This window comes from Mixophyes fleayi, chromosome 8 (genome assembly GCF_038048845.1).
Source record: "Mixophyes fleayi isolate aMixFle1 chromosome 8, aMixFle1.hap1, whole genome shotgun sequence".
Classification (NCBI taxonomy): domain Eukaryota; kingdom Metazoa; phylum Chordata; class Amphibia; order Anura; family Limnodynastidae; genus Mixophyes; species Mixophyes fleayi.
Genome location: NC_134409.1, coordinates 68,674,175 through 68,700,667, shown reverse-complemented (window position 1 = coordinate 68,700,667; position 26,493 = coordinate 68,674,175). Strand labels below are relative to the sequence as shown.

The window sequence follows — 26,493 nt, the reverse complement described above, 5'->3', positions numbered from 1 at the left end:
AATGTCTATGTAATTAAATGCAGAATTATTTTTTTGACATAAATCCTGCTTGTTAGAGCTTTGTTTATGTCTTAAATAAGCCATGGCATTAGGATAGGCCAATATTTGGTTCACATTTGCAGATTTATATTTTTTAATTACATTTGTTTGTGTTTGCATAAAAATGTGCTTTCCCACATAGAATAGGAATCAATGGCGAAAAAGGTGTCGCATTGAAATAAATGACCCGTTCCTGATCACCACCACCCCTGATATGTATAAAGTTGCTTAGTGAGGCTATAAAGGCTGTGTGAACACTCACTAATCTAGGGTTACCTCCCTATATGTACAATCTTCACCTCTTGAAGACGTATGTCCTGGAACACAACAATGTATTGTTTTGAATTTCGGTGCAATATTGATATGATGTACAGTAATGCAGGGCCGGACTGGGACTAAAAATCAGCCCTGGCATTTAATAATAATAATATTACAGTACTTTTTGCAAAGGTCTTTGCTATACGGTGTCCCGTGAGATACAAATATATTACGCACAGCTTTAATCTCTATTTGCAACATAGGGTGCACCAGTATCAGATAATGGTATGTACAGGACCGGCAAGAGAAATTTGGGTCGGGAGTACAGTGAACTTTTGGTGACCCCCCTCTATAGACGAGAAGCAAATACTGTGTTCCGCCGCCTAAAAGGGTGTGACCACATTGTACTGGGGGCGTGGTCAACATGGGACATTGATGCATATATTGTAATAAACCATTACATTTATCACACCCTCCCAGCCACATTATGACACCCCCAGCCCACTGTACTTATTTGTGCTTTTGGTGCTGCTGACATCCATCAGGGTGGGAACTTGTAGAGTGAGCAAGGAAGAACTTTGTCTCACAAGATAACCAAATCTTGTAATACTTAAGAGTTCCTCATCTTGATTTGCAGGCTGTGTCCTGTCCAAGGACCAGGAGCAGCTATCAGCTCCCTTCCCCTAACCAGAGCTGGATTAAGGCTTGGGGGGCCCAGAGTATTTATCTTATTAGACACATTTTAGACAAACACACAGGCAATACTGTGTGCACTCAGGGGCGGGCTGGACCAGGGGGCAGGGGGGCAGCGGTCCCCCGGGCCGCTCTGTCTAAACGATGCAATGCGTGTCATGTGATGCGGCCGCCTGTGCGCCCCCGGGCTACAACCTGCCAGCCCGCGCCTGTGTGCACTACTGTTAAATTCACACAGCTCTGCCTTCACAAGCAGGGACATACCTCCCAACTGTCCTTGCAGTCAGACCAAATCCTGACTAAGCGAGACATTCACCCAAATTCAGTTCTGCCCCACCAGATTCAGGACAGTTGGCAAACTGTCCTGCTCTCTCCTACCTGTCTTGTCACTTTTACCACTTGTGGCAGCTGGTTTCTTTAGCTCAGTTCCTGCTTGTCTTGATCTTGGAATGTTGGAAACCCTATTTTGAAAAAAAAATGGGTTCATGATATTTAGAAAACTCTAACCAGCTCCAGTGTTAAATCAATAGCACTCATGTTTTATAATTAGGCCTCCTTCCATTCCCAACAATAACAATATTCACAATTAATAAGTAGACCTATTCCCCTCCAACCAGCCCCAACATTAAATTACCAGTATACCCGCATTTAATCAAAACCTATTTCCCTCGCTCCAAACAGTCCCAACAACTATTAAATAGTATTTACGTTTAATAAATATAACCATTTCCCACAACCATCCCCGCCATTAAATAATTCATATTCACATTTAATAAATAGCCCTTCTTCGCAAAATCAGCCCTATATTCAACAGTCCCAAACGATCTCAGCATTAAATAAAAGGTTCTGTGACCTTACCTTAAATAATTAGCCCCCACCTACACTCCACCATTAGTCTACCTCCCACACTATATTAAGATCCTCCCTTCACACACAAAATATTAAAATACTGCGCCCACACACACACACACACACACTATATTAAAATATTGCGCCCACACAGACACAATATATTAAAATACTGTGCCCACACACACACACACACACACTCTATAATAACATACTGCGCACACACACACACTAATTAACATAACACACAAAAACACACTATTTTAACATACTGCACACACACACTTTATTAACATAACACACTATTTTAACATAATACACACTATATTACAATACTGCGATCACACACACTATATTAACATACTGCACACACACAGACATACACACACACTATATTAGCATAACACACACACTATTTTAACATAACACACACTATATTACAATATTGCGACCACACACGCTATATTAACATACTGCACACACTATATTAACATAACACACACACTATTTTAACATAACACACACTATATTACAATATTGCGACCACACACACTATATTAACATACTGCACACACACACACTATATTAACATACTGCAAACACTATTTTAACATCATAGAAAAAATACATTTTCAGCGCATGGAACACTAACGTGAAGTGTGATAATGGATCTTGCACACATACAAATAAACATGCAAACAGTATGTTTATACTCTTCTATTGGAGATATATAGGTGTTGAGCATTTAAATATTTTGAACTCTTACCCTACTCTTTCCCTGTATAGCGTGACATACAGTCCTCCACGATATTTTCTGGCAGGTGTACTTGTATTAAGCTTGCTTCTTCCAGGAGAAATTTTCTTGAGGGGTAAAGGGAAGTTCCAAACTTTGTCCCTGCTTCTGGCGCGTCCTCCTCCGTCCAAGAGTGCGTGAAACGCACGTGGAACGCAGACCACAGAGCACTTTCTGTTTATGCGGATGCTTTGACAGCTCAAAAAAACCTATAGGAAAGGGATACTACCGACGCGTTTCGTTCTCAATAGGTCCTTCATCCTTGAGAAAGTCCTATTGAGGACGAAACGCGTTGGTGGTACCCCCTTTCCTATAGGTTTTATTGAGCTGTTGAAGCATCCATAGAAACAGGAAGTGCTCTGCGGTCTGCATTGCACGTGCGTTTCAAGCAGTCTCGGACGTTTCACGCACTCTCAAGATCCATTATCACACTTCATGTTAGTGTTTCATACGCTAAAAATCTATTTTTCTATGGTATTTATTTTTATGTTTTAGCAGCTGGTTCACTTTTTAAGGAGAAGCGCTAGTGTTTTATGCATATACTATATATACTATATACCACAAACACACACACACTATATTAACATACTGCACACACACACTATATTAACATACTGCACACACTATATTAACATAACATACAGTATATTAACATAATACATACACACACTATATTAACATAACACAGACACACACTATATTAATATAATACACACACTATATTACAATACTGCGGCCACACACACACACACCATATTAACCACACACACTATATTAACATACACACACACTATCTTAACATAACACAGACACACTTACCTTGACACATCCACATGCACAGTCTGCTTCACTTCCCACATGGGACGGCACCTGTCATGTGGTGCACGTCCCATGTGATTACTTGCATCGGCCACATGTCACTGAATCTCTGTCCACCGAGCAGTGTGCAGGGAGGTGCCGCTGCTTGGGCGGGCATGCGGACAGCTTCATCGGCCCAACCGCCATTTGCCCTTCTGCCATATGCTAGAAGTGTCAGATGGCCAGTCCGGCCCTGCAGTAATGTATCTACTGTGCAATCACCCAAACCAGCATTCCTATCAGAAGGAGTAGAATTTTGGACCACTGCAATTGTTGGTATCTTGAAGTACTAATCCATACAAACGCTGTGCACAAATTGGCACATAATGCCACATAACAGCAGAAAAAAGCATTTTTCTTGGTTCATAACTGAGCCTTAGTGCTTTTGCTCTCCAAACAACATTGCAATCCATTGTATACTAGTTAACAAATTATCAGTATTACTTTAATGCTCTCAAATAACCAGCATGTGTGTGAACACAGCAATCTTGGAACAAACTCACATGCTGTTTTTAATGATACATCAAGGGATTTGTATGGCTAATTTTTAACACCAGTCTGTGTTCTTTATTTCACTTGTCTTCAAGAATGCGTATCTCTCACAGGAGGGTAAGAGTCTAGCACAGAATGTAATGTTCTATAAGTAAGGTTATCAAAAAAAATTTGAAACTGTCTACCTTACCCTCAACCTTTCAGTGCACAAAGGAGGGACATATACCCATAAATAAAACATTCATAAATGTTGGATTGGGTTTAGTTGGGCTATTGCTACTGATGAGAAGGGTGAGAAGATTAACTAAAGTTTGGCACCTGGCATACGGAGGATTTCCACTGTCCACGGTTACATATATGTTTTTTTAGGTAGATGAGATGCTTCTGGTTTAAAACTATAGTAGGAAATATATATTGCTCCAAGTCTTCCCTCCTAAATGTTTCAATAGGGCAAAATCAAATACTGTCCATAAATTATTATTTTTTTAATATAAAGGTAAACTTAAGCTATATAAAAATGTGTTAATAACTAATTCTGTTTAAGGCTTGAAACTCATGAGTTCTTTGGATTAAAAGGATGGAAAGGTGGCCTTCTATAGCCATTGTCGTCATTGATTTGCTGCTATAGCCATAAGGAGAGCCTTCAAGTTTGGGTCTGTCATTATTATCATAGATTATAACTTTGTTTACCGATTTTTTTCTGATAGGAATAATTTGCACATTATGGGCCTGATTCATTAAGGAACTTAGGCAAGAATTTGAGAAAATTTTCTTACTCAAGTTTTCTGGACAAAACCATGTTGCAATGCAAGGGGTATAAATTAGTTTATTATTTTGCACATAACTTAAATACTGGTTGTTTTTGCATGTTGCACACAAATATAAACTTTAAATTTCAGTGTACAAATAAGCTATCAAGTATTTGTGTACTACATAAAAAAACAGCAGGTATTTAACTTATGTGGAAAACTAATTTACACCCCTTGCATTGCAACATGGTTTTGTCCATAAAACTTGAGTAAGAAAATTTTCTCAAATTCTTGCCAAAGTACCTTAATGAATCAGGCCCTATGTTCTCGGTCAGATCTCTGTCTATAATGTAGGATAACAAGGTCTTTTTTTAGTACATATTCATTTGTTTAGATGTACAGCAAAAATACTAGAATGACTTCCTGTGAGAGGTTGTAATGTATTGAAGAAGGTAAAAGGGTGGTAATATACTATCATATTTTTGAGAGAGAAAATGGGCTGAAACTGGAGGTTAAATAAATGCATGCTTCAAGACCTGTCAGTTCAGGACTCCATTAAATATTTATTAGAGAACATCACTAGCAACATGAGGGGGTCAATGATATTATAAGCCCATAAAGCAATAGTCAGGGGTTACTTCATTGTACACGAGCTTGCCCCAAGTGGAAATCCACTCAACAAATACAAAAATTGTAAGAAGAGACCAGTGTCTTGTACAGAAGTACACACTGGCCCAACAGGTTTTCAAGAAGTTGCTGCAGGAATTATTACAGACAATTGTCAAGCATTAATTTAGATATGGAATTGTGAGTATGATAGTAAATGTGGTCATACTGTCAGTTTTCTGTTCTAACAACTGGAATCTTGTAATGCCAGCTATGGGGGCAGATGTATGGTGAAAACATAAAGTGTTTTATTTAAAGCAATTACTCAATCCAGATATGCGGGGAAGGCACAGACCATGTAAAGCTGAGCATAAATTGCAGATATCCGGATGTGGCTGGAAACAGGTAAATAGCAGTGAACACAAACAGCAGGTACAGGTGAACTTAGCTGAGCAAAGGTGAATAGCCAGGACCTGGGATAAACAGACACAGATTGCAGCTTGCAGGAACAACAATGACTAGCAAGGAGCATTAAGAGGAACAAGCAAATATAGTCAGTGACACAGGTGCAATAATTAACAAGGAAAGAAGGTTATCTTGTGCTGGTGAGGGGAAATTGACAAGAGCAGCACCTTTAGTGACACAGAAGTACTGCAGGGCTGGTATAAAATAAAGACAAAGCCCAAACATTAGTCCAACAGGCAGGAGCTGCAGAGGTAAAGCAGCATCCCCATGGGTAATGCTACAGTACAGCCGGAGGCAGATCCTGCCAGGTAATGATGTTGTAAGAATGTTGGCTAAAGCTCTGAGGATCATACAAAACCTTACTCATGTTTCACGGCGTAAGGGTCAAAATTGTATTTTAATGAATCACTCCTCTGCAGAACTTGAAAAATTTAAGAATTATTGTTTTGTATTGTTTAAATTGAGGCATCCTGTCACTGCCAAGTCTAAACCCTAACATTTACAGGAGGTAAGTGGCTACCTTCCGAAAGTCTAGATGGAGGATGTCCCCCTTTTGGAGGAGGAAAGGTTTATCTATAGAGAGAGAAAATGTCATTAAGAGAACTACCCTGAGTAAAAGCCCAGGCACAAATAAGGTTCACTTTTATAACATAAGATGTCCCTCCCCTGCTTGTCAACTCCCTTTTGAATATATTTCAATGTCCTGGTTGAAGGAACACCTCTGACTTTAGTTATTGCTATAAAAGTGCTTCCAAAAGAAGGCCTTGTGCCATAGGTACCAACCAGTTTCTTTTTCTAGCATTAACATTACTTATATATTAGAAAAGTTTTGCAAAGATCTACCCAATAGTCCCAATACTACTGCCCAATAGTCCCAATGCTACTTCTGCTCCAATGATGGTTGAATATAATATTCTGAGGTTAGTTAACTCAGCTCTTCAAGTTTACATTGAGAGACATAAGTCCCAGAGGTTGTTAGGTTTATGTTAGTCATTGAAAAAAATCATTTTCACTTGCAATTCAATAACATGTTTGGACCTGAGGGTACACTGGCCTCTTATAGAGATGATGGGGATACATTAAAATCACTAATAAATAAAGTGATCTCCTTCAAGCGCTTCTACAAACTGCTGCCTTAATATAGCACTGAGGGACCACCATTCCTCTATAAATATTATACAATTTTAACAATGTGAACATTCCAGGCGCAAGTAGACTAGGGGGTAAATGTATGAAGCTCCGGGTTCTTCAACACCCGCGAGTTCGGCGTCTTCAGCGCTTAAATTTAAAGCGGCGCTGCCTTGTAAAGGGAAGTTTCCCTTTACAAGGCAGCGCCGCTTTAAATTTAAGTGCTGAAGACGCCGAACTCGCGGGTGATGAAGAACCCGGAGCTTCATACATTTACCCCTAGATCTCCACTTATACAATATTCTACGTACATCAAACTACAAACATATTAAATAGTCCAATATTGTCCATATTCGTAAATAGTAAACAAATAATTGTTTTTTAAACACCTTGTGTCCTTTTGAGTAGAGGATAAATTTTGCAAGGACTTTTCCAATGTTGTTCACAGATATGGGCATAGGAAAAGCAAAAAGGGAGGAAAGAAAAATATACTTGTAATAACTTTCAGGATATATTAACATACTCAAAGTGTAAAACCTTTCTAAAGCAAGTGGGTGAATTTTGAAAGCAATCTTAGTAATCACCATGTGAAAACCTTTCATAAAAGATAGTATTGGGGTATGCACCTCTTTCAACTTGCTTACTTTTTTATGTTCATGAAAATCCACATACTCAAATGGTCCACTATTTTCTTATATCTTGATTATTGAATACATACTCAATGTTGTATGGCAAATATGAAAGACAAAACAATGTCCAACAGATGCATTATCTTTAAAAACACTATATAATATTTTAAAAAAATTAAGTAAAAAACTTATTTAAAACAGTATTCATGATAGACATGAAGACTGCACATATACAAAGAAATCCTTCAGTAAAGGTAGCAAGTCCACTCCTACCAGATTCATGGAGTACAGTCAGCTATATTAGGGATATCGGTGTTGTCGAAGTCAGCAAATTAGATAAAGTCATTTCAATTAATAGTGAGCAAACTTGGTTGTCTTTGTTTGAAAATATGCGTAGAGCACGCTACAGCGTGGAAGGGCGTATCCAGCCGCAACACGTGGCAATAACAGTTTTTATATACATTCGCACAAACACACACATTTGTAATTAGTACACATTAATTGTAGTTGCAACACATAGTTATTTATGTCGAAATATAGTAGTATTTATGTGTAATATTATAAGTTCCATGCATATTGGTAAAACATATGGTACAGGTTAAAGGGAATGTGTCATGTCTGGTATCATATTAATCCCATATTCATCAGCAGCTGTCCGGTACATTCGGCTAAGAAATCGCACATTGCATACTCTAGTTATTGATGTTAGGGAATAAACCTTTAATGTGTTACTGACTATAAAATGTTAATGGACTAGTTGAAACTGGAGTCTTGGCGGGAAGATCGGAGCACATCCCCTGGAGAGATGACCCCCACCTTTGGATTCTTTAGTTTGAACTAGCCTATGATCTGCAACCTCCTGGACCTTCCTGAAGCCTGGACCAATAGAAGCAAGCCACGCCATCTGCATTGTTTTACTGTATTTCTGTCTACATATAAGCAGGAGCTTTTCATCTAGTGGACAGTCATCTTGACCACAGACTTCAGACCTGAATGACTGTTCACTGGATCCAGAGCGCCTGCGATAAGTAACGGCTGTACTTATTATTATTTCGCTTGAATTATTCTGCTACTTTTTGAGAATAAATATTTGTGCGTTGAAAACACAATTCTAGATTCGACAATCGTTATTGGATAGCAACAAATCGTGCATAACAGTGTATTCCTAGACTCTTGCCCGCCAGCTGCCTCCAAATGTCCAGTTAGTGCAGGATTCGCTGGGATCGCTCTATCATTACCACCGCATTTCAAACCAATGCCTGGTTCTTTTTCAGGGTAAGTTCACTGTTGATCGTCCACTGTTTCTAGATAGAATATATTGGGCAAATTGCATAAGTATATACAGTACTGATACATTTGAAAATCTCTCCGTATTTACCGGAAGTGGATATTGTGTTCGCCTAAACTATATTACCATGTATTTTGTGCAAAAAACATTTGTTCGTAACGCTGAACCTTTCGAATAAAATCCTTATTAAGGATTACCAGAGGCAAAATACAGAAAAGAAAGCAAAGATAAACAATGTTACCATTTGATCCGATTCAGCTAATTATTCTATCCAGTTTCTCCACATTGAATGAACAAATGTGATCATGTTCACTTAACATTCTCACCATTTTGAAAGCCTAATTTACCTTTCCATGGTTTCTCAACAATACTTTTGCTTTCACAGTTTTACATCATATTTATATTGTTTAACTTCTTGACATACGTGCATATTACCATGGTTACGTTTCCCAGATTACTAAGGTGACGTTTCTAATCTCCGTAATGCAGAGCCTATCATCGGATCGATTTCACACACATAGGACTAACCACTTTGTCTCCACTTGTCATCACACTTAGTTGTACATAATAAACCACACTAATTTACCACCATAGAGTTTAAACGCTACAATTCTCATTGATATATTTCACTCCGATTACGATGGCTCCTCTCTCATATCCTTTCTATAATTTTAGTCACTCCTACATGAAAGCTAAAAAAAATTCTTTCTAAGTATCATGTGACTTATATTCAAAATATATTACTTCTTAAATCATGTTACCATGATGAACAGTTAGCTATTATGAAAAATCAGTTTTTACAAAAAAGGATATGATAAGGAACAATTAGAAAAATTGGCCATTAAAGTTAATTCTATGGAAAGACAGGCCATACTGGGAAAGAAAAAAACAACAAATGAGGAAAATAACACACAAAAAGAAGATAGGTTTAAATGGGCCTTTTTCTCCCAATATAATTGTCAACATAAACAAATGGAGAAGATAGTCAGAAAACACTGGCATGTACTATTAAAGGACCCTGTTCTAAAGGGAGTATTACCCATCAAACCTCTCTTTGTATATAGGAAAGCACCATCTATTAAGGACAAAATAGTAAAGAGCTTTCACAGATGTGGGACATGTGCCACATGTAAAGCCTGTAAATCCAAATGTAATAAATTCACGCATTTGATGGTTGGAAACCAGGGATATAAGATCAACCAATTTATTACCTGTCATACTAAAAATGTTATATACCTCATTGAGTGTTCATGTAGTCTTTTATATGTTGGGAGAACATCTAGGTCTTTAAAAATTAGACTGGCAGAACATATCAGAAATATAAGGAAAGGTATGGAAAGCCATTCTGTCCCCGCACATTTTAAGAAAGTTCATCAATGTTCTGAATCCCACATAAAGAATTTTTGGGGCATTCAGTCCATTGAGCCCAATTGGAGGAAAAATTATATATCTGTAAGATTGGCACAAACAGAGATGACGTGGATACACAGATTACATACTCTATCACCTGAGGGCTTAAATCTAGAATTTGAGTTAAAATGGTTCTTGGGGTAATGCAGTGGTTCCCAAACTTTTGCAGTTCGCGGCCCCCTTAGAGACTCCAAATTTTTTCAAGGCACCCCTCCAAAATAATTATTGAGCAGTTCTGTTTTAGAAGTAGTTGGGTCAAAAAATTGTAATAAGTATTTAGGTCAGGACAGAAATACTTATTTAGTTGTATGCAAAAATGCCCCCTCTGCATCCAGACACTCTGCCCTCAGGCACTCTGCATCCAGACACACTGCCCCCTCTGCATCCAGACACACTGCCCCCTCTGCCCTCTGTCACGCTGTCCCCCCTCCTCTGCTCTGTCCCCCCTCCTCTGCCCTCTCTCACAATGTCCCCTCCTCTGCCCTCTCACACGCTGTCCCCTCCTCTGCCCTCTCATGCTGTGTCCCCCTCCTCTGCCCTCTCATGCTGTGTCCCCCTCCACTGCCCCTCTCACGCTGTGTCCCCCTCCTCTGCCCCACTGTGCCTCTCCTCTGCCCCACTGTGCCCCTCCTCTACTCTCTGTCCCCCTTCTCTGCCCTGCTGTCCCCATCCTCTGCTCTCTGTCCCCATCCTCTGCTGTCCCCATCCTCTGCTCTCTGTCCCCCTCCTCTGCCTCCCTCCTCTGCTCTCTGTCCCCCTCCTCTGCCCTGCTGTCACCATCCTCTGCTCTCTGTCCCCTTCCTCTGTCCCGCTGTCACCATTCTCTGCCCCGCTGTCACCATCCTCTGTCCCCCTCCTCTCTCCCGCTGTCACCACCCTCTGTGCCACTTCTCTGTCCCACTGTCACCAACCTCTGTCCCGCTGTCACCATCCTCTGCTCTCCTCCTCTGTCCCGCTGTCACCATCCTGTTACCAACCTCTGTCCCGCTGTCACCATCCTCTGCTCTCCTCCTCTGTCCCGCTGTCACCATCCTGTCACCAACCTCTGTCCCGCTGTCACCATCCTCTGCACTCCTCCTCTGTCCCGCTGTCACCATCCTCTGTCCCCCTCCTCTGTCCCACCGTCACCATCCTCTGCTCTCCTCCTCTGTCCCACTGTCACCATCCTGTCACCAACCTCTGTCCCGCTGTCACCATTCTCTGCTCTCCTCCTCTGTCCCACTGTCACCATCCTCTGTCCCCCTCCTCTGTCCCGCTGTCACCATCCTCTGCTCTCCTACTCTGTCCCGCTGTCACCATCCTCTGTCCCGCTGTCACAATCCTCTGCTCTCCTCCTCTGTCCCGCTGACACCATCCTATCACCAACCTCTGTCCCGCTGTCACCATCCTCTGCTCTCCTCCTCTGTCCCGCTGTCACCATCCTGTCACCAACCTCTGTCCCGCTGTCACCATCCTCTGCTCTCCTCCTTTGTCCCCCTCCTCTGTCCCGCTGTCACCATCCTCTGCTCTCCTCCTCTGTCCCGCTGTCACCATCCTCTGCTCTCCTCCTCTGTCCCGCTGTCCCCCTCCTCTGTCCCGCTGTCACCATCCTCTGCTCTCCTCCTCTGTCCCACTGTCACCATCCTGTCACCAACCTCTGTCCCGCTGTCACCATCCTCTGCTCTCCTCCTCTGTCCCGCTGTCACCATCCTGTCACCAACCTCTGTCCCGCTGTCACCATCCTCTGCTCTCCTCCTCTGTCCCGCTGTCACTATCCTGTCACCAACCTCTGTCCCGCTGTCACCATCCTCTGCTCTCCTCCTCTGTCCCGCTGTCACCATCCTGTCACCAACCTCTGTCCCGCTGTCACCATCCTCTGCTCTCCTCCTCTGTCCCACTGTCACCATCCTCTGTCCCGCTGTCACCATCCTCTGCTTTCCTCCTATGTCCCGCTGTCACCATCCTCTGTCCCCCTCCTCTGTCCCGCTGTCACCATCCTCTGCTCTCCTCCTCTGTCCCGCTGTCACCATCCTGTCACCAACCTCTGTCCCGCTGTCACCATCCTCTGCTCTCCTCCTCTGTCCCGCTGTCACCATCCTGTCACCAACCTCTGTCCCGCTGTCACCATCCTCTGCTCTCCTCCTCTGTCCCGCTGTCACCATCCTCTGTCCCCCTCCTCTGTCCCGCTGTCACCATCCTCTGCTCTCCTCCTCTGTCCCGCTGTCACCATCCTCTGCTCTCCTCCTCTGTCCCACTGTCACCATCCTCTGCTCTCCTCCTCTGTCCCGCTGTCACCATCCTCTGTCCCCCTCCTCTGTCCCGCTGTCACCATCCTCTGCTCTCCTCCTCTGTCCCGCTGTCACTATCCTGTCACCAACCTCTGTCCCGCTGTCACCATCCTCTGCTCTCCTCCTCTGTCTGGCTGTCACCATCCTGTCACCAACCTCTGTCCCGCTGTCACCATCCTCTGCTCTCCTCCTCTGTCCCGCTGTCACCATCCTCTGTCCCCCTCCTCTGCCACGATCCCTCTCACTCTGCCCCGTGCCAGCCATAAAAAAAAACAAAACACAGAAACTTACCAATCCGTCGGGCGCCGGGACCCAGCAACCTCATCTCTCCTGCAGCTTGTTACTGACGTCGATATTCAGTGACAGCTGCAGGAGAGAGGAGGCTGCTGGGTCCCGGCGCCTGACGGATTGGTAAGTTTCTGTGTTTTTATGGGTTTTTTTTATGTCTGGGCCGCGGCACCCCAGTGACAGCGCCGCGGCACCCCTGGGAGCCGCGGCGCACAGTTTGGGAACCGCCGGGGTAATGCATATATCTACAGAATAATTAGACTGTACATTTATGTTTTCTATATGATAAATGCGTTTTCTGCTACAAATATGTGTAAAGGATTAGTGCCATAGAGGACTGGTGTAATTCATGTATTTTTTTATTTTATTTTTTACACATTATTAAATTTTATTTTTATTTTTATGCATTATTGATGTTTATTATTCAGATTTTTTATTATTCAGTTTTTTAATGAATATTAATATTAGTCTTCTATTGGACTATTCTAAGTCATTTTATGTTGCCATTTTCTGTTGTGATTTATTGTTATAAGTCTATTGTCGAAATTGTCTGTTTCGTAATGAAAGATCTAACCGATAAAGATTACATGCGTGTCAAGCCTCATCTTTGAGATGAGTAATGACACGCAATGCCGGAAGTAGTATTCCGGAAGTTTATCGGAAACGCTATTTTCAAATTATAAAAAGAGGACTTATTTAGCGTATGGAAGAAGCCTTGACAAAGACCTTCGGGATAAGGTCGCAACGCGTTGGCTGCACGGAGACAAGTACAACTTCATACAGAGCTGATATTTGCATCACGGAGGGGAGATATGCCTGTGGATATGAAATAGGCTGACTATACTCCAGAGCTCTGGTAGGCGGACTTGCATCTATAAACATACGCTATTCGTGGATTGAACGCTATTTTGTTTTTAATTATTTATGTTTTACATTGCTGTTGTTAGTTGTTTGTATTAAAGATAAAGCACTATATCTATCTGCCATATCTTCCCTGTTTTTCTTAACCTCTACATCTTTGGGGAATGTATGAGAGTAAAACTTCACAGGAGAAGCGTTAATACAATACAAACAGACAGCTACAATAGGAGTGTATGGTGATCCATACCATCATCTGTGTAAGTGCATATTATTATGCCAATGTATGTTCATTGTCACATATTACTTTTCCCTGCATGACTCACTGTGTGATCACTTGGACGGGTATTTTATCTTAAAAGTCCTTTGAAAATCAAAGTGTGAAACACATGAGGTGTGTTCAATAAGGGTGAATATTTTCTGATAATTTCTGATATATGTCTCTTTTTATTTGAGGACATCATTACCAGTAGGTTTTAATCCTTTTAAGTACTGGCATTCATTCCAGAATTGGAGTACTTGATGATGATACATTTGAGTGAACTATTTGATTAACATCTGGAACAACTTGCTCTATGGACTTATAGACAGTGTTGGATTTCATTATAGATATTATATATATCCTTATAAGCAGAAGTTTAGCGCCGTATATTACAATTTATTTGTTGTATATGTTTATTGTAGAAATTAGGTGGATTCTATTTTTAGTGCAATTAGCGGCAGCTATTCTAATAAGCGCAGACAGTTTGTTTCATTTTTTGTATGCTATATGTTACCATTTCACAATAATTGATTAAAGTGAATTATCCTATATCCAATATATATTTGTCATAACTGAGCCAATCTTATATTTTTATATATATTCTTGTATACCCACAAACAGACAATTTAGTCCTCATAGTATCACAGAAAATCACAGTTTCTAATCATTTATCTTATAAGCATATCCAAAAACCAGTTTAATGTCATAGACATAGTCAACGTTTTATAAGAATCATTTCAGTTCAAAAGTCTGTTTTCAGACCATCTGGGGTTAATATTTTTAGAGTGAAGATACTCTCCATCTCTGCCTTTGATTTCCAAATCTTTGCATCTCCAGTGCTCTCTCTCACCAATTTTATCCCCCAAAATAATGTAATTGATTCAGCACCACATGTGAGCTTTTCTTTACAGTGTGCTGATAAAGAATGATTAATAAATCTATTTTTAATATTTTGGAGATGCTCAGCTAAACGTATTTTTAGAGCTCGGCTAGATTTACTAATATATTGTTTACCACATATACATTGGATTAAATAAATAACATTCTTTGTATGACAAGTGATGAAATCTTTAATTTCATATTTCAATCCTGTGTTTGTAGATATATATATTCTGTAATTTTCAACTGGTTGCTTTTGATCGGTGCGGTAAACACACACCGCACCGATGAATTCCTTTTGTTCTGAAGCGGGTTGTGGTTTCCTTTTTTTGGTAAGATACTTCTAACAACTCTATCCTTTAGACTTGGGGCCTTTCTATAAATAAATTTAGGCTTTGTGGGTAGGATAGATCGAAGTATAGGATCACACAGTAGTACTTTCCAGTGTTTAAATAACACATTTTCATATCTCTTATATTGCCTATTGTACTGAGTAATAAATGCTAAATTACTTCCTATATTCTTTTTATTCTCTTTAGTTTTAAGTTTTAAAAGAGATGTCCTTTCAATTTTACTTATCTTATTATACGCCCCCTCTATTATCTCATGTGAATAGCCTTTTTGGACAAATTGGATCTTTAAATCAGAGATTTGTTCCTCACATATTTGTACTTCTGTGCGATTCCTTTTAATGCGCATAAACTGTCCTACAGGAATATTATCCAACCAATTTTTATGATAGTGGCTATTTGAAGTTATATATTATCATCATCAACATTTATTTATATAGCGCTACTATCAGTTGGTTTGGTGTATGTTTTTGTACATCATTGATTATTTTTTAAGTGTATATTTAGGTCCAAGAAGTTTACACATTCCTGGCTCATACTATATGTAAGTTCTATATTGTAAATATTTAGATGTTGACAAAACAGATTTAGTGAATCACTGTCCCCCTTCCAAATGAAGAAGATATCACCAATAAATTGATACCAGGACACCAGGCTTGCTCCCCATCTTTCATTTTCCCATATGTATAGATCTTCCCATACACTCATAATAATATTAGCATAGCAGAGAGCAAACAGGGTGCCCATAGCCGTTCCTACTCTTTGTAGATTAAAGTATTCTTCAAAATGGAAGTAGTTCTTATTCAAAATAAAGCCAATACCTTCCAAGATAAACTCACATAGATCTACAGATATATTGTTCTTCTGAAAAACCTTTTTAGTAGCATTCAGAGCTTTGTCATGTTCTATAACTCCAAAAACATACTGGTAGGTTAATTGTCTGCTATCAAAATTGACCCTAGTCTGTCCGTCTCCCTCTCTGTCTGTGTGTGAGTGTGTGTGTCTATTTTAAGGAATTTAGACTGTAAGCTCCAATGGGGCAGGGACTGATTTGAATGAGTTCTCTGTACAGCGCTGCGGAATTAGTGGCGCTATATAAATAAATGATGATGATGATAATAGTATATTATATTATGTTTTTTAATCAAAATTTTGAGTTCCTTCTCTATATGTTTCTCGGATCCCCTCTTAGTTTTTATAGGTTTTTCCATCATTCAGTTGACGGTATATTTCAGTTATATAGCTAGATTTATCCATAATTACAATAGCCCCGCCCTTATCAGCAGCTTTGATGATAATATCACTATTGCTTTTCAATGTATCTATTGCTACTATTTCTTTCTTTGTCAAATTATTAGTTGTTCTTATTGTCTTCTCCCAAGATTCTACTTCCTCTAAAACTAGTTTCCCAAATATTACTATTTGTCCCTTTTTCATATGTGTAGGATAAAATTAAGATTTTTTTAAAACTTATTAAATTCCAAATACTGATCTTCATTCTCTCCACTTTCTTCCTTTTGTGCAAATTTTTTTCAAAGAAAGTTTTCTCATGAACTTTTGAATATCAATGAAAACTTGGAAAGGGTTCAAATCACAGGTATGGGAAAATTTTCAAACCCTTTTGTAATAGGGTTTCTTCCTATTTGGTCAACATATAACTACTAAGGTTAAATATTTTAGTTATATTCCAACTTTCTACAATATTAACCTGTTTCTGTTTCTTTAATTCCCTTTTTTTTGTTTCCTTTTCAATCTCCAAAGTGTGCTCCTCCTCTCCTTACCCCCCTCCTGTGCCTCTTTTTTGTAGTTTAGCACAATCTTTTTTATAATTCACTACCTGTATCTCATTATTTTCCCTCTGTATTCCAAAAAATGTCTATTATCTCTTCTTTCTTTCCAAACAGGCATACATGCCTGTTTGGAGGATGGAGGATCACAATCATCAGCCTCCCTCCTTTCCTCTAATGGGTCCTCACTTCTCACTCTATTTCTATTCGTGAAGATCAAATAGGTTCCATATCTGTTCTTCTCTCTTATTTTACTTCCTCTTCTCTGTATTTGCTCTATTACTTCACTTGGTCTCTCATTTCTTGCATTCCAATTTGTCTCTCATATAGGTTTATACTAGAGATGGGCGGGCTTGGTTCCCCGAGATCCGAATCCATTCGAATTTCGCCTATCCGAGTACCGAGCCGAGCGTGCTTGGTACTCTCCCGACCATTCGGAATCGAAATCGAGGCAAAACATCATCGTGACGTATTCGTATTTCTGAGCTCGGTTCTCGCAAGATTTGAAGAGCACAAATACCATCCTCCACAGCAATCCATCGCCATTTGACAGAGGGAGAGAGCAGGGTTAGGTCACAGGCTATATTGGCGCAGGGACAGAGCAATAATTGGACACATTATTGTTTTGTTTCTATTCTATACAATTCTAATATTAATACCAATTGTATTAGCAATTGTTAGAGCAGTAAGAGAGGAGGATAGAGGAGGCCATTTTTTAAATTTTTAGCACTCCAAGTGCTTTTGGGGTGTCCCATATTCCCTAGTGTTTTACAGTTATTTTTCTGGCTGTGAAAAGTCATATTTGTCAGCAGTATATAAAACAATATTTTGCACTACAAGTGCTTTTGGGGTGTCCCATATTCCCCAGTGTGAAACACTAATTTTTCTGGCTGTCAAAAGTAATATTTGTCAGCAGTATCTATCTAATACAATTCTGGCCTTTGGCCTCATTATAATGGATTCAAAGCAGTCCACATATGAGCAGAATCAGCAACCCGGTTCTGTCACCAGTCCTGATGGTAGTGTTCCCAGTACCTCATCTGGGAAAGGCGATGTCAGCAGTATCTAAAACAATATTTTGCACTACAAGTGCTTTTGGGGTGTCCCATATTCCCCAGTGTTTTACACTAATTTTTCTGGCTGTCAAAAGTCATATTTGTCAGCAGTATTTCTACATTTTTTTGCACTACAAGTGCTTTGGGCTCATTAAAATGGATTCAAAGCAGTCCAAATATGAGCAGAATCAGCAAGCAGGTTCTGGCACCAGTCCTGATGGTAGTGTTCCCAGTACGTCATCTGGGAAAGGCGATGTAAAAGTACATAGTCTTTTTAAATCAGGGAAAAAAACACACACCAAAATTTTTTTTACCGTGTTGAAGCGAAGAAGAAGGGTAACTGAGAAAAAGTTAACTGCCGATAAAAAATTGCCACCAAGCCATTCTACACACGCAGTGGCAAAGAAAGAATGAGGCCTTCGCCTTTCTCTATTAGTGGCAGATCAAAAAATGTTACTGAGCCTTCTTCTTGTATGGTCACTCGTGATCAAGCAAGAATAAGTAATTTGGAGTTTAAAAGTGGTGCACAACTACTGTTACGCGTGAAAGCCTAGCTGCAAGAAAACAGTAAGGCATTAGATGATAATGTATGCTCTGAATCAGAAATGACACCAATCCCTGTGGAGAGTCCATCCACCAGTGGTATGTCTAATCGTGAGCATTCTGTTAGTGACAGTGTACACATAAAGAAGGGCCCTTTCAGCAGTTCTGCTGATGTGTGCCTTAACAGCCCGAGTGTAGCCGATGATACACTAATTGAGGATGCCACTTTGGAATTAGAAGATGATGAGGGGGAGATTTGTGTAGGCGACGAAGGCACTAATGATGATGTTGATGATTATGATGCAGACAGATACCAAATTGCCTTTCTCAATTTCTATTTATATTTTAGACTCTATAACGGCTGAATTGTTTTCTGTTTTACTCCTAGTGGAGAGGGGGTCTGATGCAGACAGATACCAAACTGCCTTTGTCCATTTATTTTTATATTCTAATTCTACAGTCTATGCAGGCTGCTTATTTTCTATTCAACTACAAGTGGAGGGTGGGGGGGTCATAGACAGCCACCAAACTACCTTGGTCCATTTATTTTTTATATGGTTCAGTCTATGCAGGCTGCTTTTTTTCTATTTAACTACAAGTGGAGGGGTGGGGCTATAGAGACTGAAACCAAACTGCCTTTGTCCATTTCAATTTATATCGTACAGTATATAACGGCTGAATTGTTTAGTATTTTCTACAAGTGGAGAGGGGCCTAGAGAGACAGAAACCAAACTGCCTTTGTCCATTTCTTTATATATTTAACTATAAGTGTAGGGTGTAATATACACCCAAAGACGATGGCTGCATTGCCAATAGGCTAAGATGAAGAGGAAGACAATCAGGTTTGTGTGCAGAATTAAGGACGACCTACCAGGGATTAAACTGTTTTCTTCCTAATTTATTAGCTTTAGAGTTACCTTACCTATCCAAGAAACAGGTGGAGCATTAAATTTGGTTATTTTATGCCCAAAAACATTGATTTTTAAACAAAATTGCAAAACAAAACCAAACAAAACCAAAACACGCAATGGCGGTTTGGCAAAACCAAAACCAATACCAAAACACAACGGTAATCCAGATCCAAAACCAAAACCAAAACACGGGGGTCAGTGAGCATCTCTAGTTTATACTGTCTCTTCTTATTTCTAGTGGGGCTCCATGAATAATCAACCCTGTTTTCTTCAGAGTTTCCTACTTTTTCCCTAGATTTTTCATAAGGGTTTTTACTCCCAATGTCCTTTCGTGCAAATTTGTTATCATAGGTGTTTGAACAATATATATTTTATCTCTAAAGAACTTCCGTTGTTTTTTAGTTCTAATCAGTTTATCTCCCTTTTCTAATTTTACCATAATTCTACTTTCAAGTCTATGATAATCTTCTAAATTTGAAAAAGGTTGAATAAGGGTCTCAAGCTCACTTATTTCTTCTTCTAGTAGTCTTAACTCCCTTCTCCTTTCTTCTACAATAAGTTTCATTAGAGAGAGAGAACAATTCTCAAGAATTTTAGCCCATTCTAGTTCAAAGTCTTTTGTATTATTACCAAAAGTAATAGGAAATATGGAAATTTTATGGAAATAGGAAATTTTAAAAGAATTTAACGCTAAGGGTATTATTTGATCTGCTATATACCTATTGAAGAAGATATATATAGTTGATTATTATATATATATATATATATATATATATATATATATATATATATATAATTTTCCTTCCTTAAATAACTATATTGTCTCTATATCAAAGTACATAGCTTTTGTATGAAGTGAACTGTGAGGCTCGGTACATTTACATATCAAAAGAATTGGCCTCCAATCAGATACATCTGCCCATCCCACAGAAGTTTTGTAATTACCTTCTGAAGACAAAACTGTATTTTGGGATAAGACTGATTACGCAGACACACACACCAAGGATTCTCTCCCTGTTTGGACTGAAAAATAGTAACGTATACATGAGCCCTTTAATAGGGCTCTGCTGACATTGTAAATATGAGTAAAATGTACTCTGTGTATTGTTAGTGTTTTAAATGGTTTTTCTATAGACTATAGGAGCTACAATAGACTGTGTTGTAAAATTTGTTATAAAGTCACAGACCATGTGGTGTAGCTTTTAAGAAGGGTTTTGTTTAGGGTAATACTGTAAGCATAGAAAGTGAAGTTGCATGGGATAGTCATAGAATTAGATGTTGTCATTGTAGTAAATGTTAGTTTGCTTAAGAAGTGATGCCGTTTAAGGGTTTGAAATTAGTAATACCTTAGGAGTTTGATTGTATCAATACAATAAACTTCATACTTGAATAGTATTGTATTTGATGTAGCAATAGTGTGGCTTCTCTATGAATATCTACTAGATAAAGATTCATACTATATTGTGTAACACTGTAAATATATATTGTATTTGGTAAGTCGTCTGGCTGGTCTGTGCTCTCATCCCCTCCCCCCTATGTGTGGAATGGCTACTAGTTAAACAGATGTGTGATAAGATGAAAAGACTTCTTTGGATGTTGCTTTGAAGTTTGTAGAGATTTCCCCCCCTGTTAGACAAGAAATGTTAGTGGACATTGTGTGATAACTGCTGAATAGAGAGCTATTTGTGATGGACTGGCTAATACTGCTTGTAATGAGTAATGGGTCTGTCCTGACTTTACATTGTTAGTAAGTGAGGCCTTGTTAGCCAACATGAGTTTGTAACAAAGCATGGCAAGTCAGCCATTTTGGATGGTGACTACAGTGTAAGAAGAAGTTTCATTATGGTCTGAGATACATACACACAGTCACATGCACATACACACACATGCATAATTAACAAGAAATTAATAAGTTATTGTACCTACACACAGAATGTCATCTATTATATGTACCTTGTGTAAGATTGTTATCGAAATTATATTATTACATTATTTTACAAGTAAAGATTCTATTTCATACATATATATCTGCGTTGTGGTTATGAATTTATAATGTCTTGATATAGGAGATATTATATATATAAATTTGTGTGAGACAGTAAATCAGGTTTAAAGGTCTGAAGTAGGCGTGTCATACGTGGGAAAGCATAAATGCATATGTAAGATAACGAGCATATCCAGAAATAGAAGAAGATAGCGTGCGCAATTATGGCGTAAATAGGGGCCCTTTAACACCTCTCCAGGGTTACCGTTTCTCACCATATCCTATTTTCCTTTAATAGCAATCTTTCCATTTTTTCCATTGCTCCTTCTAGATCTTCTTCTACAAAGTTCCATGGGTTATGATCACTATCAAAGATCTCTTCTAGATACTGTTGTCTCTTTTCTCTGTGTGTAAACATAATAGCAGCTGTGAAAGCAAACGTATTGTTGAGAAACCAAGGAAAGGTAAATTAGCCTTTCAAAATGGTGAGAATGTTAAGTGAACATGATCACATTTGTTCATTCAATGTGGAGAAACCGGATAGAATAATTAGCTGAATCGGATCAAATGGTAACATTGTTTATCTTTGCTTTCTTTTCTGTATTTTGCATCTAGTAATCCATAATAAGGATTTAATTAGAAAGTTTCAGAGTTACGAACAAATGTTTTTTGCACAAAATACATGGTAATATAGTTTAGGTGAACACGATATCCACTTCCGGTAAATACGAAGAGCTTTTCAAATGTATCAGTACTGTATATACTTATGCAATATGTCCAATATATTCTATTTAGAATCAAAGGAGTAATAGTTTCATAGTGTATTTTAAATGTTGATGCATAGAATGTTAATATAAGACACGCTCTAGGATTGGCTTCTATGTATATAAATAACAGTGGACGATCATCAGTGATCTTAAGAACCAGGCATTGGTTGAAATGCGGTGGTAATGATAGAGCGATCCCAGTGAGTCCTGCACTAACTGGACATTTGGAACCAGCTAGCGGGCACGAGTCTAGGAATACACAGATATCCTTAATAACGCTGACTGTACTCCACAAATCTGGTAGGAGTGGACTTGCTACCTTTACTAAAGGGTTTCATTGTATATGTGCAGTCTTCATGTCTATCATGAATACTGTTTTTAACGAGTTTTTTACTTATTTATTTTTAAATATGATATAGTGTTTTTAAAAATAATGCATTTGTTGGACATTGTTTTGTCTTTCATATTTTCCATACAACATTGAGTATGTATTCAAGAATCAAGATATAAGAAAATAGTGGACCATTTGAGTATCTGGATTTTCATGAATATAAAAAAGTAAGCAAGTTGAAAGAGCTGCATACCCCGATACTATCTTTTATGAAAGTTTTTTTGCGTGGTGATTACTAAGATTGCTTTCAAACTCCACCCACTTGCTTTAGAAAGGTTTTACACTTTGGATATTTTAATATATCCTAAAAGTTATTACACATATATTTTTCTTTCCTCCTTTTTTTCTTTTCCTAAGCCCGTTTACGTGAACAACATTGGAAAAGTTCTTGCAAGATTTATCCTCTGCTCAAAAGGTCACAAGGGGCTAGATTTACTAAGCTGCGGGTTTGAAAAAGTGGGGATGTTGCCTATAGCAACCAATCAGATTCTAGCTGTCATTTTGTAGAAAGTACTAAATAAATGAAAGCTAGAATCTGATTGGTTGCTGTAGGCTACATCCCCACTTTTTCAAACCCGCAGCTTAGTAAATCTAGCCCAAGGAGTTTAAAAGACATTTATTTGTTTACTATTTATGAATATGGACAATATTGGACTATTTAATATGTTTGCAGTTTAATGTATGTAGAATTTTGTCAGGGCCGGATTAAGGGAATGGAGTCCCCTGGGCTAAGGGGGCCTCCATGCACTTTCACTGCAGTCCTTCCCCAGCGCGCTGTACGCTCTTTACTGAGGAGATCTCGTGAGAGTGAGACTCACGAGATCTCCTCAGTAAGGAGACTACAGCTCGCCGGGGAAGGACTGCAGTGAAAGTGCTCCGCAGCACTGATCGTGCCGGGGGCGCCCCCGACCGATCAATACTGCTGCTGAGCACTTTCACTGCAGTCCTTCCCCGGCGAGCTGTAGTCCAGTTAGCCCTATGGTTAATCCGGCCCTGAATATTGTATAAGTGGAGATCTAGTCTACTTGCGCCTGGAATATTTACATTGTTAAAATTACATTAAAATCACTACCTGTTCAAATCACATATTTCAAAGGAAGAAAGCATACTAATTTGCTTCAGTATTTAAGAGTTTTTAATTCCTAATTTGAAATATGAATATTAAATTAACCTGCTGTTGTCCTGTGGCTGGTAACCAAAGAGGCAAACCAGCAAAGTGTTTCCTGACTTCTTGATTGTGGATAGCTTGTGTGCTTTGAACCTTGTCCTAGTCTTGTTACAGAGCCTCTTCTTATTTTACTTTAGTTAATTATTATTTATTATTTCTGTAGTTTTCTTGTTAGCAAATTATGATGGTGAAGAAAGTTGCTGTGATTGGGGCAGGAGCCAGTGGCTTGGCATCCATAAAGTGTTGCATTGACGAGGGTCTGGAACCCATATGCTTTGAAAAGAGTGAGGATATTGGAGGACTCTGGAGATACAATGTGAGTAAAGAATGCTTTTCATGGATAAAAACTAAAATTGTTCAATGTATGTGACATATAATGTGCACATGAAGGTGGGACCACACATTACAAATGAACATCAAACATTTCTGCAGATATATTACTTATTAGTAAAATTATCTGAATAACAATCTGCAAAAAACATAAACTATTCTAATTGCATAATTCGTGCAATTGGCAACTAAATAATATCTCAATATAATGGTCAATCTGCTTTTCTGTTAAATCAGTTTGCACCTTCCCTAGGTTTAAATACTTATGAAGGAATGGAGACCACACAACCAGGAAATACCCTACAACCAACCAATGAACTGCACACAGTCAAAAATGGAAATAGTATTGATAGAGGTTAGGTTTATCTGCTCTTCCTGAAAGGAAAGAGGTGCTGTTACTAACGAGAACAAATTAGGTTAAAGAAGTAGGTCCATACCCTTTAAGAGTTATATAATAGAGTATGGTTCCTGGGCCCAAAGGTTAGATATATATAGGTTAGATATATAGAGTAGGTCAATCTGTGTATGTAGGCGCTAAACCTACATACATTAAGGTGGTAAAAAGGAGAGTTTAAATTATCAACCAACATGTTTAAAACAAACATTTGTTCTGGCCAGTACATTACATGCATAAACATTTAAACATTTACATGAAATAGTTATCAAAACATGGTGTTATATACACACACTTAATGCTGAAATATATAGAGGTAATGAGAATCACATCCACATTTAAGTAAAAGTCTTTTAAAAATTTGTCCAATGTCATCAAAAAAGGTCCCATAATCAATTATCCAATGTCATCAAAATGAGTGATAGTGGATTTAGCAAATATATAAATCCAATGTTGGGAACAATGTCTGTATTAGGTTCATAGTATTCTGTAGTAAATGTCCACAAATAATAAGTTCCTTACTAATAATACTCTTTGCTGCATTACTTTTTCAAGTGTTCCAAAACAGCCAAAAAAGTTAGACTCATGTTTTCTAGTAATAGATTTTCAGGGTGCTTACAGTTACCTTTTCTTTCGGTCTTTCTCCCCTCCTGTTTCTTTATTTCTACCTCCCCTGTGATGCTGGGGGCGGCTTGTGCTGGGGTCTTGGGACTGAGAAGTGTCAGAGAGCTCAAGGAAATGTGCACATGCGCAGTAGCAGACTGCCGTTCTTGTTGCTTGTAAGATGCCGGTGGTTGTATACTTCCCAACAAGCAGGCAAGCAGAAATAGTTAAAAAGTCAATCAATCGGGTCCCTCTAGATATGGAAGTCCTAAGGAGTAGAATAAGTTGATGAAATTGTGTTTTATCCAATGCATTTTGACCTGTATGATATGGGCTTCCTCAGGGATGTTTGTAACTGTGCTGTCCATTCTGATCAGCATATATAATGAGTAGTGATTGCTGGTGTTTGCTAATTAGTTTGATTAGTTAGTGGGTGGAAACACCAGAGTGTAATTAATGCAAAGAGACCATCCACAAAAAAAACACCCCAGAATAAAAGGATTTTTTTAAATATATACCAATTCAAACTTGAATGTTCTCAAAACATATGTGAGAGCTGGGACCAGCATTGCTAGGCTGCATCCCCGGCTGGTGAGTGGTGCATTGGTGACATCATCAGACAACACACCAATCACATGCCACCCAGCCAGACCTCTGTCCCCCCATCCGGATGAACTTTTCAAAGATGAGAAGAAGTGAGAATAAAGGAACAGGCAGGGTCACAGAAGCAGCAACGCACAGGGCAGACTCGAGAACAGAAGTGTTTTCCTGCACAGAAAGGGAAAAACAGCAGCGAAGGAGTGCCCCAATACCAGCAGCCACAAGGGAAAGAAGAAGCCTGTAGAGCCGGTCCACGGGGGAGAGCAGCAGTGACAGGGCTCTCAGCAACCAGAATGTAACAGGTAAGTGCTCTTTGTGTGTGTGCCCCAGCATAGTTCCAGGCCTCCACCCCAAGCTCCCATTCCTAGCCTCCTAACCCTTAAGCTTAGTTCTAGGCCGGATCCACAGTGACTGCCCCTAGGCCGGATCCACAGCCACTGCCCCTAGACTTGATCCACAGCCGCTGCCCCTAGGCCTGAGCCACTACCCCTAGGCCGCAGCCACAGCCCCTAGGGTTCGCTAGGTCCTCCTGCCTGTACCACCTATCCCAGGAACACCTTAGTAGGCCACCTCAAGTCTACCGTCCGTAGTGAGTGTGTCTTTTCGTATTGTCTAGTGTTTATATGCTGTATTACGATTGTATACCGTACCCCCTCCCTCTATCTCTGATTGTCCTCTTTGTTGTATCACTGCTGTGTTGTGTATCTCTTATTGAGGATTGTGTGCTCAAAATAGTTGTCAAGTTTTGGCTCTCAAGAAGCAGATTTGGCACGTGGCCGCTATGGAGGAGATTACGTAC

The 26,493-nt window shown here is 39.4% G+C and overlaps 1 protein-coding gene across 1 annotated transcript in view; it reads left to right on the top strand.

The window, feature by feature from the left end:
- Positions 1 to 26,493, top strand: part of LOC142099330 (flavin-containing monooxygenase 5-like) — a 111,451-nt gene that overhangs the window by 1,670 nt on the left and 83,288 nt on the right. The window contains exon 2 of the mRNA XM_075182677.1: positions 23,931 to 24,083. Coding sequence (XP_075038778.1) covers positions 23,949 to 24,083 — 135 coding nt within the window. The 5' untranslated portion in view covers positions 23,931 to 23,948. The remainder of the gene's footprint in view (positions 1 to 23,930; positions 24,084 to 26,493) is intronic.